At 38.3% G+C, this 18,865-nt stretch overlaps 1 protein-coding gene across 5 annotated transcripts in view; it reads left to right on the forward strand.

Moving 5' to 3' along the window:
- Window positions 1-18,865, forward strand: part of LOC137105265 (neuronal-specific septin-3-like) — a 65,831-nt gene that overhangs the window by 42,646 nt on the left and 4,320 nt on the right. For 4 of the 5 annotated variants that reach the window (XM_067487213.1, XM_067487216.1, XM_067487217.1 and 1 more), the window contains 8 exons: window positions 2,366-2,758; window positions 5,391-5,519; window positions 10,458-10,539; window positions 14,859-14,996; window positions 16,025-16,142; window positions 16,979-17,074; window positions 17,522-17,618; window positions 18,493-18,544. In XM_067487213.1, coding sequence (XP_067343314.1) covers window positions 2,366-2,758; window positions 5,391-5,519; window positions 10,458-10,539; window positions 14,859-14,996; window positions 16,025-16,142; window positions 16,979-17,074; window positions 17,522-17,618; window positions 18,493-18,544 — 1,105 coding nt within the window. The remainder of the gene's footprint in view (window positions 1-2,365; window positions 2,759-5,390; window positions 5,520-10,457; window positions 10,540-14,858; window positions 14,997-16,024; window positions 16,143-16,978; window positions 17,075-17,521; window positions 17,619-18,492; window positions 18,545-18,865) is intronic. The other variant, XM_067487215.1, reaches the window with a different exon arrangement.

The raw sequence follows: 18,865 nt of genomic DNA on the forward strand, positions 1-18,865 counted from the left end.
TCCCTGTAGGATTTTAATATGGCATTTAGTTCTAATATACAGTAAATGTTTTTCCTTCATAATTAGTTTTAATATATACAGTTCTCATTTAAAACTACCCAAAATTCACCAACAGACAGACATGCAGTCACAATGGAGTCCATTTCCACCTTGTGCTTTACTCATATTATCTTTAACAATTTGAGACTTTCTACTTTGTGAAGTCAAGTGTAAAATTCAATGATGCTTAAAAATCCAGACTTGTCTGTGTCTTTCACTCTGCCCTTCACTAGACTGACTCGCATGGATCAGTTATGTTCCAATGGTTATACAATTGGATATTTATAGCTGATCAAATTATGTGGACTAACAGTAAACATGTCTGAATAATGGGTGAATAAGAAGCAGTGTAAAGCACTTTGAGTTCCAATAGGTAGAAAAGTGCTATATAATTGCAGACCATTTAAACCCATGTGTGTAAATGGTCTGCACTTATACAGCACTTTTCTACCAATTGGAACTCAAAGCGCTTTACACTGCTTCTTATTCACCAATTCGCACTCACAATCACACACACTCATACACCAATGGGGGAGCTGCTATGCAGCTGGCCAACGCTCACCGGGAGCAACTAAGTTGGGGTTCAGGGTCTTGCTCAAGGACAGTTCGACAACCAACAACTACGAAACTGGTGGACAACCGCTCTACCTTCCTGCGCCACAGTCGCCCACTTTGGGTTTGCTAAGTGTAATGGACTAACTATTGCCTGTTGAAATACTACCGCTTATACATACAAACATGCTTCAGCGACGCTGGTTTCACTTGCCTGTGGTGTAATTGTATTTGAGAGGATTTAGAAGTCACCCCACATGCAAATCGCACACATGCCGCTTCAAGATCTTGGTGCCAATCTGTCGGTGCCGTCCAATCCTCTTACAGCCCACATAACGCTACACACACCCCAGGTAAGTGAGGGGATAGACTTCAGTTACATATACATCAGCTCCTGTCCTGGAAAGTGTGTGTGTGTGTGTGTGTGTGTGTGTGTGTGTGTGTGTGTGTGTGTGTGTGTGTGTGTGTGTGTGTGTGTGTGTACAAAAATAATACTTTTTCTCTGCAAACTTTTCTCTCTGCAAGCCAGGTTTCTGAATTGAAATGCAATACATGCACCTGTAATACTATACTTGACCACTATTACTATAAAAGAAACAGTGATTCTGCAGTGACTAAATAAATGATGTAAATTCTTTGGATCAAGCTAGTTTTTAGCATTTACTGGTTTAGCTAGTAATAGACAAACACAAAGTGCTTAAGATAATAACACATAGAAAATTATATTTTTCTTGTCTTAAACATTCAAAATGCTGGTGGTAAAAGTAAGAGAAGCCTTGGATTTAATAAGTATATCCGTATTTAATAACCTTTCTGTAGCTGTGGATCAGGAGGAACCATTCTTTCTCAGAGCACGCTTCAGCTCACATATATATTTTCAGAACGTTTATTATGAACAACTCTCTTGGGGCCATCCTGCAGTATCTATATTGGGTTGAAGTCTGGAGTGACTTACTCAAAATGTATTTTTGTAAGTCCTCTTGTCATCGATTCCTTACATGTTTAGGTTGTGTTGCAGAGAGGGAAGGTATTCTTTGGCTAATTTTGAGGACTGTGGTAATCTGTGAAGTCCTACCCTGGACACTATCCCTATTCAGTGTTTTTGTTTGTGATTGACTCATAACTAAGACATTAAGTACCTCCAGTGAATCCTTCAACATTTTCTGTTACTCTAGGCTTCGTTTGTACCTCATTGTTCGTTCTGTGTTGTTTTGTATGGAGAGTAGTTGCAGTGCCAAAGTATCTATTTATAATAAGTTTGTCTGACTGTGGATTCAAACATCTCTAAACCTTCTGCCTTTAGTTAAATTCATATTTCAGCTCCAATTTGGTTTCACTAATTTGTCTCTAGCAACTCCTAACTGCATTTAGCTTCTATTGAAAGTGCTTTATATGTGCGTTCCATAAAGAAATCAAATATAACCGCATGCCATCAGCTTAACATTGTGCTTGTCTGTACCTGTGACTTACAATGAAGATCAGTCAACATTTATTATTAGTTGGATCCCAAAAACTATGTAGAAACCTTTTCTTTCACTGTGGGTTAAATATAATCTTCCTGACAGCAAAAACATACCTGCCAACACCTCTACACAAACGTAGGACACACTGGACATGTAAAAATGACAGGTTGTGGTCTTAATCCCTGCAGAGGAATACTGGAAATACAGCAATCTCATTCTCACAAATTTAGATTTATGCCAAGAAAACCCCAACACCACTGGAGGACAGTACTGAACTCTTCCCTGTCTTTCATGTCTTTCCATCCCCACAGAAACAGCTGGAGATCTAAAGACAGACCCACCCACCCCAATGGAGGAGACAGAGGAGAAGGAGAATGGCATCATGGGACAAGAGCAGGAAGATGACAGTAAGAGAGAAGAACAAGCAGCCAACATGAACACCCAGAATACCATGACAGAAAAAGGGAACTGTGGGGAGGTCCGTACGGGGGTGGAAGAGAGGGGGAAAGAGAAGGGAATGGAGGAAGGGGAGATGAAGAAAGAGGTGGAGTTGAAGGTGGAGCTGCGCCAATCTGTGTCTGGCCTCCAGATGAGCTTCATACGAGGAAACGATCTGTTTGGTTATGTGGGGATCGAGGCAGTGCTGGACCAGATGAGGCGCAAGACCATGAAGGCTGGCTTTGAGTTCAACATCATGGTGGTTGGTGAGTGTCCCACTCAGAAAACATGCTGCTCAGTGAGTGTGTCTGCAAAGAGGACATTTCTGATTTCACTTGTTGGATTTGTTTGAAATGAATGTGCACTCTGACATGATCATGCAGTTATGATAGAACTTTAGCAGCAAATAAACCTGCCACTGTGATGATGGTCACAAAATGCAGTCATGGTTCACGTTACAAGCTACTCACAAACATGAGACAAGAGAGCGTGCTGCAGGAATAGTCACCAGTTTGCATAACATATTCAGAAAAAAATATCTAAAGATGTCTTAGTAATTATTGCAATTCCTTCCATGCTATTGGTTGTCTTGCACTAAATATAATCCAACTAAACTCTTAAACACAAAAAGAAACATAATTGATAAAAAATAATTGCTAGTATATTATTACTAGTGTGTGTGTGCGTATATTGTATACTCAAATCTGCTACCAGTAATTAGGATTAGCTGTGTATTAGATTAGGAGTCAGTCTCATGATTGCATCTTCAGTAGGACAGTTTGATTGTGGCAAAAAATTATAGTTATTTGGTCAATTATTATGAGGACAATTATCTGACTTGATTACTCATTGACTTTGGAAACAGGTATTTATTTTTTAAAAACATTTTTGGATTTCTTTAAACTTTAAATAGATAAATCCACTGACAATGCTAGTAAATTAGCAAATTAATATTATGTTACAGCCTCAGCAAGACTTTTTAATATTAGAAAGTGATAATAAAAATCTAAATCCAATTTACATTTTAGAATGTGTTTCTTTTGGAGAATTAATATTAAAGCCATTTTCAAACCTACAGGTCATTCTCTGGTCTGAATCAGTGGAGAAGTTTGAAAACTTGGTTCGTTTTTCTGTTGGTTTTCTTTCCTCTTTTTGGTGCAGCTTGTGCTGCTTTCTACTGCTTTCACCTGCCCAAGGGCCACACAGACATATACCACCTTTCTACTTCTCTTGTATCTTGCAGTGTATGTGTGTAATAGCGCGAGCAAGAGAGAGAGAGAGACAACATTCTTCAGCTAAAATGTGCTTTCAGAGATTTAAACCAGCCATCCTGCTGTGCTGTGGCCAATCACAGAGCTCTGCAGAGAAGCTATAAAACACTGAGCCACATCGAAAAGCTCTCCACTGTGGCAAGCTCAATGTCTGACCAACAGGACGGCTAACAGGACAGCAGAAAGTCACCAGGAGGTTTATTTGTTCCCCTCACTTAGGAGACCAAGCCCAGCAACTAATGTCCTGATGCTTTAATGACTCTGCATTCTCGTGTGCGTGTGTGTGTGTGTGCATGTGTGTGTGTGTCTGTGTGTGTGTGTGTGTGGTGGCTGCTGCTTCACTTCCCTTATTGACAGAATACTATATATTTTGATTTTCAAATTGGAAGGGGAATTATTACTCTGTAAGAAGGAAGTGGTTGTGAGAGTTGGGCCTGTGTGCTTTTTCCTCCCCCACACACATAGATCTGATCTACATCTCCTCTGCTGTCTGATTAAAACAGGAAGTTTACCCTTCATCATCATCTCAAGTGTGCTCATGTTGTGTTAGTGATCATTTTAATTGTAGTTTTAATACCAATCAGGCAGTGAGTTAAGGTTTGTAAGTGCTGGGGTACTCGACTACACTACGTCAAGTCTGTGGCAACACTGGGCTACACACATGATTATAGCCAAACTCTTGGCCTGTTGTCCAACAGTGGCATGAGTACAATCCACTGCTTTGTTGTGCTGAGTTCACAGAGACAAATGAGAAGGTGTCTTTTATAAGACACTATAAAACAAAGATATGGCTGCATGATTTAGTGAAAAAATTGTAAGTGATAATATAAACAAATTATATCAGGAGTCTAGTGGCTTTGTTATCAAGCAAAAATGCATTGATTACTGATCAATTTTAAATGTGCATTCCTCACCTTAAACCACCAAATATTTTACTGTTTACTATAATCAATTGGGAGTTTTATTAGAATTAACTTGTTATGCTAAACTATGTGTTTTTTATCAGTTGCTTTTTTTAACACAATGTGAATAAATGGGTCTGAAAGGTTGCTTAATCTATCTGGAAGAGTCATATGATCACACCTGCCACATGCTCTTCCTCTTAAACACACTTACTGGTCCTTACAAAGTGCACACAGATGGAGATCAGGTTGTTAGGTTCACTCACACCCATATTATTTAATTAAATCACAGACTTTTTTGATTATATGATTATACAGACACTGGAATTGTAATTAGATTCATGCTCCACTAACCATGGGCCTACTAAACTTGGAGCTCTTTGTCACATTAGTCAGTCAGATCAGTTGTGTTCATGGATTTGGTGATAACTTAGGGCAGTGGGGCTGAATAAAATCACAACAATGACATACGTGGTTAACAAATTAAGTGTCTTAGAAAGGTGTTGATTAATTTGAATTTTTGTTTTACAAAAGAAGAAATTAAATTATTTTTATTCATTTTCAGAGAAATTCCAGTGTCTTTGTTTAACAAATTGAACTGTTGGAGATTGAATGGTGAATGACAAATTGGTGTATGGTGAATTGTTATTGTCTTTTTAGATAACAAAACATGGCAGAAATTACTTTTCTTACTGTTACACACTGTTGGTTCTATGTGTCTTTAGGTCAGAGTGGCTTGGGAAAGTCCACACTGGTCAACACTTTGTTCAAGTCTAAAGTGAGCCGGAAGTCCTGCACACCCAACTACGAAGAGAAGATCTCCAAAACAGTTAAAGTGCATTCAGTCAGCCATGGTGAGTCTGTGTGTTTGTGTGTGCGTGTTTGTGCTCACAAACACGCACACTTGTATTTCTTACGTAATTATAGTTCCCCTTCCAACTTTCCCAATTTAGGACTTTTTGGTGAAGAAGGGTTATGACTTGGTTTTAGCATTACAATTGAGTTTAGTTTAGGGTACTGGCATCCACAAAGACAAAAGTGTGGTTTGTTGTAAAGATAATATCACTCTCTAATGGGTAGGATATGAAGAGACAGCTTCATATCCTACTTTCATATCACTTTTGCTTTCACTTCTTGTGTCATGAACAGGAATCCCAGCACAGGCTGTAACTGCCTCCAACAAACATGTTTCATAGTTTCCAAAGGTGTTCCTCATCTGTATTTTTGCCAATCCCAAAATGAATTTGTTGTACAGTAGTGCTGTGCCATTTTGATCCATAAATCCATTCTGGTACCATACTGTTTTAGAAGTTTTCACTTTTTTACCTTCTTTAAAAATAACACTGTTAACTAATTACCTAATCTTGCAAATTCAAATTAATTGTAGGTGACTTGGTGTTAAAGATAAGAGCTTAAAAGTTAATTTATTTCTGAAATACTCTTGTTAAAGGAATCTGATATGTAAATCTGTAATTATTTGAAATGTAAACTTAAGTATCTATAGTAGAGTGTGAGAAACTAGCACTGCAAGTTCCATTTTAGTTTGAACAAAAACAGACTCAGTTTACTGGGAAAGACAATGGAGATCAATGATTAATTTACACTTCTTTCAAGCTGATTAGTCAGTTGATAGTGCTGCTGCCCTCCCTCAGACACACACTGAAGGTGTGGGGGAAGGGTTCAGTGTTGTATATAACAAATATATTTTCTAACCATATTGCATTTTTAAAATCCATATATATGAAATGCAGACCGATTAATCAGTAGATACAAAAACATGCATCACATTATAAATGAATACTAACATGAGAACCCACAGTATGGCTGAACCCATTTCCCTTTTCCGAGTCAGTGCTACAGTATGCTGTTGGTAACAAGATGGCGATTAGCACAACATAAAGTTAGATTTTGTGATTTACTCACACACACAGGAGTAATTAAAGTTGAGTTGTTCCTCCCACTCCCCTGCTCTGTCGGGTATGTTGTCCAAACAGTGCATGCATGAGAGAGAGAGAGAGAGAGAGAGAGAGAGAGAGAGAGTGTGTGTGTGTGTGTGTGTGTGTTTGTGTGTTTGTGCATGTGTGCACGCGCATTGTAGTTTAACCTCAGGCTTAGAAATGAAACATAATTTATCTGCTGAAGTTCCTCAACACACACACACACACACACACACTGTGTTCATGGACATTTTGCACATAAAGGCTGTTGGTTCAAAAAGCAAGGGGATGTAAGAATCAAAATCCAAAAAATGTTTAATCACAATGATGGTTAAACAACAAACAATAATAATGTCCTGTCCCAACTTTGATGCTGAGCTAACACCATCAAACAAACACATGAAACAGTTGTAAATGAAACATATTTTAAACTGATGGCCAGCAGACATTAAATCACTTTACATTTTTGCTGTTGAATATGTTATATTACTAGTGTCCTGTTACAACTAAACAAAATAAAACAATCAGCTTACTGATGTTGCGTAACAGGGTAACTGACAGTACTTGAACATACTTTTTTCTTTGACCAGCTACCTGACTTTTACTCTTTGAGTGGTCAAAAAACACCAGCTCTATTTTAGCTGCAAAACCAAAAGGAATGTGGTGTGTGATTAAAAAAAGATGGTACACACAAGCTAGTTTTTATTGGACTGGTTGACCGAAAAAGAAAATGTGTGAAACTTAACATAATCACTAATAGCTGTGACTGCAACCATGAATGTGAAGCAGCTTAATGTTTCATTTTTTAACAATTTAATAATGTGGTGAGGTGAAATCCAAGTTAATAATAACAAAAACAGAGCTAGAGAAAAGGTCAAGATGTCATTAAAATAAAATTTTATAAAATAATCACCTAGGGCGTAGATGTGCTTAGCAATGCTGGCAATTACATTGGAAAACCAGTGGAGGTTTCAGTGCCACCATGGTCAGTTTGTCAGTTTGTGAATTGTGATATTTCTTATGTATAAGGAATTTGTGACTCACCTGTAAAGCTGGGTGACAAGTCAGTCCCAGTATTTAAATGTTAGATAATACCATGCACATCTGGACTTTATTTTTAATGTGATTCTCTGTGTTATATTTATTAGACTTCACTTTTGTCCACAAACATAAGTTCAAAAGGTCTGCACTGTGCTTTTTTACCTATTGGCACTCAAAGCACTTTACACTGCTCCTTATTTACCCATTCACACTCACAATCACACATTGATGGGGCAGCTGCTATGCAGTGTGCCACAGTCGCCCCAGTCACAAAGGGTCTTTAGAATAATAAGGATGAAGGCTGTCTTTAGGTCTTTTAACATATTCAGAAAACCATGTTAGTGTGAAGAAGAGGAAGTGAAGAAATGAGGCTTACGTTCCACATGACAGGACAGTCAGAACGAAACTCTATGTTAGGTCTATTTCATCTTGAAGTGAACCATAACTGATTTTTAGGTCTTAATTATGGTATTTTATTTGCAACATAAAATTATTATGCTGTTGGTGTGTTTTTACACATTAAGAGCCTATTGACATCTTGCTGTATACTCAATCAGCTTTTTGCTTCAGATGCTGAATGTTCTTATTCAGATGTAAAAATCGATGCATTGACATGACATAAAAAATTCAGCTTTGAGATTCTAAAACTGATGCAATGCTTCGCTCATGATTTACTAAAGAAGAGTTATTGGTAGTACACAGACCAAATACATACTATGTACACAACAGCAGTGTTGTGTTGAAGCCTGCTTCTCCACCAACATGTATCATTTGTTGTCATCAGTTTAACATTACAGAAAGTTGTTTGACATTTTAAGCAGCAAAGTAGTCTAAAGTATGTTAAATGTGTGGGAAACACTGCAAATAATTTTATGAGTTAAAGCCAGAGTAGTGCTGGGCCATTCGCAGGTCCATTAGTAAAAGTTTCTTCATTGAGTTTTTGACCTCTACTTGCTCTGTGGCGCAGCAATAGGGGCATCTGTTTGGGATGCAGAAGGCTGCAGGGCTACCTTGGTTCTTGTCCTGAGCCTGTATAAAATCGGAGGGTTGTGGCAGGCAGGGCTCATGCTAAATCTATGTGCGGAACACGTTCGACAAACCAAATTCCACTGATCAGTGTAACTATGGAGTTACACTATTCCAGAGGTCAACACACCACAGTAACAAAAAAGAAGAAGAAAACTTTTGAATTTAAAACGATACTCATCCCAGAGTGAAATTATTCATCTATTTTGGATACTTGGAATCAAAATTGCCCAACTAATCAGCTGTGTAAAGCCTGTTACATTAGCATATGGTGCACTAATGTTGATGGAGGCCCAGTCAGTCTTATTTTCTTAAAACTCAGCGTAGGATGATGACGTGCAGTGTTGGTGGTGGAAGTGGTGTGAACCAATCAGAGCATTTACTATATTGTTCTGTTGACTGGCTACCTGGTCGAGGAAAACTCCTAATGATAAGGTTCCAGATGTTTACTCTTGTGCTTTGGATTCCTGTGTGCTTACTCAACAGTGGCAGCAGACTTAAAAGATAGTCTTAACTTCACTGCTCAGCTTTCCTCAAACATTCACACGTCGCCATACACGTGAGCGCATACATTGCACAGACACAATGAAAGGAAGCTTCATACAAATTCACGCACATTTGTCTTACTATGATCAAGAGAATTTATTTTTCTCTGTCTTAACCCTCACCTTTGCATCAAAAAGTCCAAAGCTGCTCTCAGCTGACAAAGGTTACATAGTACTTATTGATTATAGACGTTTTATTACCCAATTCAAAGCTCCTGAAAACATTGAATTGTTGCAATAAGACCTAGCAGACTTCAGGGTCTTAGCAATGCTTAAAAAGAGGCAGTGGAAATTATGTGAATGTAAAGTCAAATGAGAACAAATCAAAAGCCAGGTTTAAAATTGCGCACGTATTCCTGAATAAAAGGATGCTTTCTGGACATACATTAGAGATAGCTCCTGGTAAAGCTTGATTTATACGTGAGTCAAATTGATGGAGAGTCTACGCCATGGGGGTCTTTGCCTTTGTGAGCATTTATACTTGTGTGTTGGTGAATCTATCACACTACAATTAAACCCTTAAAGGTTTCTGTGCCACCATGTTGACTTTCTAAACAACTATTCTGCTTTCTTATCGTTCTACAAACAATATTGACTAAGACTGAGCAGATAATATTGAATTGCAACTTAAAATGTTAAACAACAGTTACATTCACTGAAATTACTGCAAGGCAGAAAAAAGGGCCCATATTGCAGGAGGTGTACAATCACTGAACCAATTAATGGCAGAACAACCAAGTATACCAATCACAGTTTATGTGGTTTAGTTACGTTTTTGGGGATTGCATATGAGTCAACAGAGTATGGGTTTGCGGAGGGTACACAGCTATGCAGAAAATACACAAGACATACTGCATGGTGAAAAGATGCAAACCAGCAGAGTGAATGTTCTATTCTCCATGGAAGTGTTTTAACAAAAAAGAAATGTATTCAGATGTAACCGTTTGGTAATCACAAACATTTTAATCAGCAACTGTTTATTTCTGATCAACTGTAACTCATAAAATTCGCCATTTATCAAATTAATTACAGGTAATTAAATGTAGTTAATTCATGTAGTTGCTCCCCAACTTTGATAAACCTACTGAACCTGCAGAATAAACATTTTCTATTGTTGTACATGGGCCATGGGTCTGACATATCAGCTTGCGGGATTGTTGGTAACAGTAAACCATTCAGCACTACCAGAGACCTGCACATTACTGCACATGTAACCCCCTCCCCTTCTGTCCTTCTTGTCTAGTGATTGAGGAGAAAGGGGTGAAGTTGAAGCTGACTGTGATTGACACTCCAGGATTTGGAGACCAGATCAACAATGAGAACTGGTGAGTGGCATGTGGGTGGAGATGAGTATGGACAGAAGGATTGAGGCAGAGAAGGAGATGGAATACAACAGTGTCTGCAAATAACTGATTTCAGTTATTGTAATCTAAACTGAAGTCAATAAGGTTTACAGGAAACGCAGACTTAATCATTGATTTTGTAAATGCAATTGCCCAAAATTGAATATCTGCTATGATTGTTCAGTTCTGTATATCCGTCCTGGGAGTGGGGTCCTCCCTCAGGTGTCTTTCTTTTTTTTCTTTCATTAATGGGTTTGTGTGGGGAGTCGTTCCTTATGTAATTTAAAGATCTAAGGACAGGGGATGTCTTTACTATAGACAGTAAAACCTTGGGTTTTGAAATAGCCAAAAAAATATTTTTTTTCATTACCATAATACTATGGGTTAGGGTGGACATTTAGCTAGTACAAATGTTACTTAATCAGAAATTATTTAATTGGACTGAGGTTTGCATCCAGTTACACTGAAGTGGTGTGTAAGGGAAACTTAACTTCAACCCTAACATAATATTGATAATGCACATTCAGCTAGTACAAATGTTTTGCCAACTTCATCAGAAGTAAGAAAAAAGTCATGGTATGTATAAGTAATTTCAATTCAATTCAATTCAATTCAACTTTATTTACATAGCGCCAATTCACAACAAAGTCATCTCAGGGCACTTTACAGAATAAAGTCAAGATTATAAAGATGTATAAAGAGAACCCAACAATTCCCCCTGGAGCAAGCCATAGGCAACAGTGGAGAGGAAAAACTCCCTTTAACAGAAGAAACCTCCAGCAGAACCAGGCTCAGGGTGGACGGCCATCTGCCTCGACCGGTTGGGGTGAGTGGAAAGTGAAGAGAGAAAAGAACAGAGCAACAAAAAGAAACAACAAAACATCGGGCAGATTGGTAGGACCAGTAGCTGCACGCTGGAAGACACACAGCTTCAAAGCCGGGGGACACCTGCAGAAAGGGACAGAGAGAGGGGGACAGAGGAGGACAAAGACAACTACGGGAGAGAACACACAGAGTTAATGACATACAATGGTGACAATTGCGGGGTGAGAGGAGAGGAGAGATGGTCAAGAGGAGGAAAGGAGCTCAGTGCATTGGGGGGTGGGTCCCCCAGCAGTCTAAGCCTATGGCAGCATAACTATAACTAACTATATGCTTTATTAAAGAGGAAGGTTTTAAGCCTAGACTTAAAAGTAGAGAGGGTGTCTGCTTCCCAAATCTGAACTGGGAGCTGGTTCCACAGGAGAGAAGCTTGATAGCTAAAGGCTCTGACTCCCATTCTACCTTTGGAAATTCTGGGAAGTAGGTCTGCATTCTGAGAGCGAAGTGGTCTACTGGGATGATATGGTGCTATGAGGTCTTCTATATATGATGGAGCCTGACCATTCAGAGCTTTATATGTAAGAAGCAGGGTTTTAAATTCTATTCTAAATTTAATGGGAAGCCAATGGAGAGAAGCTAGTGAAGGTGAAATATGATCTCTCTTGCTAGTTCCAGTCAGCACTCTTGCTGCAGCATTTTGGATTAATTGCAGGCTCTTTAGGGAATTACTGGGGCATCCTGAAAGTAGGGAATTACAGTAGTCCAACCTAGAAGTAACAAATGCATGAACCAGTTTTTCGGCATCACTTTGAGACAGGATGCTCCTAATTTTGGCAATGTTCCGTAGGTGGAAGAAGGCTGTTCTAGAGATTTGTTTTATATGTGAGTTAAAGGACAAATCCTGATCAAAAATAACTCCAAGGTTCCTTGCAGTAGTACTGGAGGCCAGACTTATGCCATCTAGAGTAGATTTTTGGGCCCAAATACTATGACTTTAGTTTTGACTGAGTTTAGAAGTAAAAAATTGTGGGACATCCAGGCCTTTATGTCTTGTAGGCTTGAAGCTTTATTAACTGATTATTTTCATCAGGTTCCATAGATAAATATAGCTGGGTATCATCAGCATAACAGTGGAAATTTATGGAGTGTTTTCTAATTATGTTGCCTAAAGGTGACATATATAAAGTAAAAAGTATTGGTCCTGTACTATGATGAACTCTAAATCCTGACTGAAAGTCTTCATACAAATTATTCCTATGAAGGTGATCACATAATTGTTTTGCAACTGCTTTTTCAATTATTTTAGAAATAAAGGGGAGATTAGATATTGGTCTGTAATTGGCTAAAACACCTGGGTCAAGACAGGGTTTTTTAAGTAGTGGTTTAATTACAGCTACCTTATAGGCCTGTGGTACATAGCCTGTTTCTAAACATAGATTGATGAATATATATAATATATATATGAATGTATTTATTAAGGGTAAAGCTTCCTTGAGCAGCTTAGTTGGAATAGGGTCTAGCAGACAGGTTGTTGGTTTAGATGATGTTATAATTGAAGTTAGCTCAGAGAGATCTATGGGTAAAAAGCAGTCTAACAGGGAGTGGGGCCTTATCGATGACTCTAGCACTGCTGTACATGAAGATCTATCTGTAATATTTGGGGGGAGGATCTGGTGAATTCTTTCTCTAATAGCTACAATTTTATTCATAAAGAATGTCATGAAGTCATTGCTGCTCAGAGTTAAGGGAATAGTAGGCTCAACAGAACTATGGCTCTTAGTCAGCCTGGCTACAGTGCTGAACAGAAACTGGGGGTTGTTCTTGTTTTCTTCTATTAATGATCAATAATATGCTGTTCTGGCATCACGGAGAGCTTTTTTGTACTTTTTTAAACTGTTTTTCCAGGCTAAGTGAGATTCTTCTAACTTTCTGGAACGCCACTTCATTTCTAACTTTCGTGTTGCCTGTTTTAAGTTGCGTGTTTGTAAACTATACCATGGAGATCGCCTCTTCTGGTTTACTGCCTTCTTTTTTAGAGGGGCAACACTATCGAGTATTGTACGTAGTGAGGCTGCAGAATTGTCAACAAGATAATCTACTTGTGCAGGAGTAACATTAAGGAGACTACTTTCCATTGTATTAACATATGGTGAAGCAAATGATGAAGAAATAATTTCTTTAAATTTGTTGACAGCTTTTTCACTTAAGCATCTGCTATAGTGGAATTTTTCCCTAACTGCTATATAGTCCGTTATTGTAAATTCAAATGTTATTAAAAAATGGTCAGACAGAAGAGAGTTGTGAGGACATATTGTTAAATTATCCGTTTCAATTCCATACGTAAGGACAAGGTCTAACGTGTGACTAAAACAGTGAGTGGGTTTATTTACATTTTGGGAAAAACCAATTGAATCTAATAATGAATTAAATGCAGTGCTCAGGCAGTTACTGTCAGCATCTACATGAATGTTAAAGTCACCTACTATAATGACTTTATCTGTACTAAGCACTAAATCACATAGAAAATCAGAAAATTCAATTAAAAACTCTGAATAAGGGACTGGAGAACGGTACACGATAACAAATAATAGTGGTTTTTGAGTTTTCCAGTTTGGGTGTGAAAGGCTAAGAGTAAGGCTTTCAAATGAGTTATAACTATGTTTAGGTTTACGAATTATTGATAAGCTAGAATGGAAGATTGCTGCAACTCCTCCACCTTGGCCTGTGCTTCTAGGAACATGATAATTAATATGACTTGGGGGGGTTGACTCATTTAAACTGACATATTCTTCCTGCTGCAACCAAGTTTCAGGGAGACAAAATAAATTTGTTGAGTGATTTCCGACAACTATATTTCTTAAGTGTCCGTAAACTCTGGTTACAGTCTGGTTTCTCCTATTAACCTGGGTATCTTAAGTGCACTTAAACACAGTCAGTGTAGTGATGTCATTGAGTCACAGGATTGATGCAGTTACTGTAAATAATGGATCTGCAACCAAATATCAGGCTTTTTTTTCTGTTCCAACTTCCAGTAACTGCTTTCTGACAGGATACAGAAAAGAACACCACATGTGTATGAATCCACCTGCTTTTTTGTTCACACTGTTGTAAAAATGAAACTATAGATTAGTGAGTCTTTTGTAAAGGTTTGCATCTTCACCAGAAAGTAATCATCTTCGGGCTATTATACAGATTAACACAATATGTGAGTGCCGAGACACATTACTTTAGTATATTTTCTGGATTATTTTTTTTCCATTTTGCTTTGTAACTAATTCCAGACTAAATTATAAAAATGTCCGGCTATAGTATGGGGGAAGTGTCAGCACACTGGGCCTAAATTATTAATTATATAGACGTATATAGAAGAGAGGTATACTATTAAAATGTGTTATGTGCATATTGCAGCATTTTTACATAACAAAGACAAGACCGCAAAACAGCAACTCACTACCTTTGTCTGCTGCTCCCCTTTCCAGCTGGGAGCCCATAGTAAGGTACGTCAATGAGCAGTATGAGAAATACCTGAGAGAGGAGTTGCATGTCAACCGCAAGAGGAGAATACCTGACACCAGAGTCCACTGTTGTATCTACTTCCTCCCTGCCACTGGACACAGGTCAGGACTCGCAGATCAAACATAAAAAAAACTTTTCTTTCCAAAAAGGCATGTTGGACTTGAGATTCTCAGTGTTTCTTTCTCTCATTTATATACATCTGATCTTTGTGCATGTGAAATGGAGGTAAATTGCCTCCAAAAGACCAAATTGAATAAGTAGGTCTTTTTAATGCTTTAATGCTAAAGAGTTAATGCTCACCATCATTTGCTGAGGCAGCAGTCAGTTGAGCACTATATTTAGTTAATAGAATCATAAAATCCAGATTTGCTCAAAGTGAAAGAAGCCTGAGGGTGGCACAAGGGGACACAACTGTTTAGCGTTACACTACTTAGAGAGAGCGGCATCATGTTTAACAGACCAAGACAGGACAACATGGATTCAGTTAATGTGTCCTAAACATACAGACTTTGATGTGACTTCTTCCACTTTTCCTTTCTGTTTCAATTTCACCTTCCGACTTCACGGATCGAGTGAGCTGACATTACCAATCAGCAAACTCAATGCACAGCTCCACACAACATTTAGGAGGTGTGCATGTCTGTTACTCTGTGAGACATTTACACATGCTATACCTTTAGAGTTGTTTAATTCTATCCTTAACCTCAGTGTCTACCACGTAGAGGCAGCATGGAAGCATGTTCATAATAACATACAATAATAATGATTTGTAGCAATTATTATTATTTTTTAACCACCTAAGCTGTTAGAAGACAAAAAACACTATAATAAAAATTATAATTTGCACAGAAACTCATGGAAGAGCATCAAATCTGTGGCTGCTTAAAATTCCAAAATGGTGGACTAACTTGTGAACACACTGACCTTTTAGAATCATGGTACCATCGTCACTAGAAAGGTTTTTATTTCTTGCTTTGGTTTCAGTTTACTGCTACACATGTGGGCTAAAGCAAGCCGTGTTTAGTTAGGGCTTGATACAGCAGGTGCAACAATGAATGTATCCCATTAGTAAGTGTTGGCTACTTATCACAGTGTTGTCCACAGTGACCAGATCTGTGTATGTCTTCAGGTTACGCCCCATCGATATTGAATTCATGAAGAGGTTGGGGAAGATAGTGAGCATCGTACCTGTCATTGCCAAAGCCGACACACTCACCATTGAGGAAAGACTGGAGTTCAAGGAGAGGGTGAGGGAACACACGCAACACAAATAACACTAGTTTTCTTTCACTTGTTTTTGTCCAGTGGATGTGCAACTTCTGACTGTATCACCTGAGATCATGCATGTTTCCAGCTCTTATGTTTCTTGCAATAACATATAAAGTTACTATGAGTGATCACAAGTGCAACAAGCACAACGCTTTAGGTCTAGGGTGAACAAACTGTAAGGGCGTCTCCAAGCACATGTGCTATTTAAGTTGATACTTATGCTTTAGCACAAAGTGTAAATAAATAATGTGGAGTGTAGCTCATACGGTGTGATCTCACAGCCAGTAACAGTGACCCACAGCAACATGACAATTATGATGGAAAAAAAAAGGCAGAGCTTGAGTGATTTGTGTACTTAGTTTAAAAATGGTAGGCACAAGCAGCAGTTCTTCAGACAGATGCTGCAGATTCAAGTGAACTGAAGGCAAAACAAACTGTTAGGACCAATCATACTCATTTATAGATACTGTAAATGCAGATTACTTTATGCGCTGAGAAAAACAGGCAGTGGCAGTGGTGTGATTGGTAAAAAAAAATGTTTTACACTTTTGGCATAATTTATCATTTCATTACAGTAGCAGTATTCAGTTTCAGATAGAGAGGACATGGATCTGTGACATGTATTTAGCAAATTTAAGACTGTTTTCCACTGGATACTGTTTTATTGAACAAACCCCCTGTTGGTTCCTCTTCCTCTACCATGCACTCTGCCTCCCCTGGTCATTGCATTGGATGAAAAATATGACCTTTAACTAAACTTCACTGTAAACCAGTTAACCTGACCTGTTTTTCCTGTATTTGACCTTTTTGACAGATAAGGCATGACTTGGCAGCCAATGGGATTCGTGTTTACCCTCAAAAAGAGTATGATGAAGATCCAGAGGAACGGATCCTCAATGACAGAATCAGGGTAACACAACTGTTATTTACTAGTCATTTTGACTTTTGTCTTGGTTGGCTTGTAAACTGCATGCACTTAAGAAATCAGTTTACTCAGAGAAACCATGTTTCTTTGGTATTCAGAGGACAGAGTTTACATGCACTTGAGAATCCTGATTACTGGAAACCTGCAGCAGATGAGTCACCTGATTTGTCCTGCACCTTTGATTTATTTTGGATGCTTGGCTCACAGATTGTAACTGCTTCAAATACTGCTTCAGACATTTTTTGTTTTGGTTTTGGCTTTGTGTTGTCCCAGTCAAGGACAGTCTAGCTAAAGATTCTCTGGACATTGTCTGGGGCACCTATGTGAAAGAGGCTTATTAGATAAGCACCTGCAGTTACTTATTCCCAGTGCTATACTACTGTGGATCTCACATGAATCTTCACATGAGTCTGCCTCACACTGTGTATCCAGGAAAGCATTCCCTTTGCTGTAGTGGGAACCGACAAAGAGCATCACGTGAATGGAAACAAGGTGCTGGGCCGTAAAACAAAGTGGGGAATAATTGAAGGTAAGCCGTCAGTTTAACATCAGTGTAACCTTCTTCACAAATGGTAATAACATTTACTTGTAACAACGCCACAGTATCCAGATGGTGATGTCATGTTTGGCCGAGCAGATGAGTAGATGCAGCAACAGCAGATAAACCCTTTCACCCTTTTAAAACTCAGCCCACTTCACACCACTCTCTTGCCCCAAGAAAGAATTTTTTTAACACTATCACACTAATGAAATTGTAGGACGATAAGACGTGATTTTATAATAAAGAGAGTTTTGCCTAATGTAATTCTAAAAATATGCTAGAGTCACAGCCTGCTGATAGGATAAATATTATCAATGTGTGAATGTTCCATGTTGGTTGGCACATAAAGGAATGTGTCATTTACCCTCAATAAGATCTCCACAATTTTTAAAGGTAGGAACTGTTTCCAGGTTATCCTAGTGCTCTGAATATATACAAAGGGATCATATCAGTAGAGACAGTCATGGCCACAGTTAAGGATTCACATTTTGAGCATTACTTTAGTAATGTGAAAAGGTTTGATCAAAAGAGTAATGATAAGTAAGGAGAATGCCTTCTTTTCCCACGTGTTGCCAAATTGGAAGCTGTGCAGAGGTCTAGTGCAGTGACAGGCAGAATCTATGCTGATCAGGTAATAAGTACAAATTAAACAGGGAAAAGAAAAGAGAAAAAACATATAATAAGAAAGGGACTGTAAAAATACTGCAGTCAGGAAGGATGCAAATTAACATCATACTCACGATAAATAAGAGGCAGTGTAAAACGATTTGTGTGCCAATAAGTCGAAAAATGCTTTAGAAGTGCAGACCATTTACCATTTAATCAGGTCTAACTCAGAATCAATCTTTTCCTATTTCCACAGTTGAAAATGTGGCGCACTGTGAGTTTGCCCACCTGAGAGATCTACTCATCAGGTGAGTTCAATACTGCATCATTAGTGGTCCTGGGAATAGAATTCATACATCAGTATTGCCATTACACACATTGTCTTCAAACACAATGCTGTTGTAGTAAGGATTTACAAGGAATATTGTAGTGTAATGATCCTCAGGCCATAGATTTCCCACTGGAAATCTCTAAAAGTTGTCAGTGTTTTTAGAAACACACAATGTACTGTAGGTCAGCCACATCAGTATTTTCTGTATTCATTTCTCAAACATAAACTGCAAATGTGTTTGTATGATTGGTGGCTTTGAAAAGTAGGACAGTGAGATGCTTTGTTGATCTGTGTAACA

This window comes from Channa argus, chromosome 20, assembly GCF_033026475.1.
Source record: "Channa argus isolate prfri chromosome 20, Channa argus male v1.0, whole genome shotgun sequence".
NCBI classification, from domain to species: domain Eukaryota; kingdom Metazoa; phylum Chordata; class Actinopteri; order Anabantiformes; family Channidae; genus Channa; species Channa argus.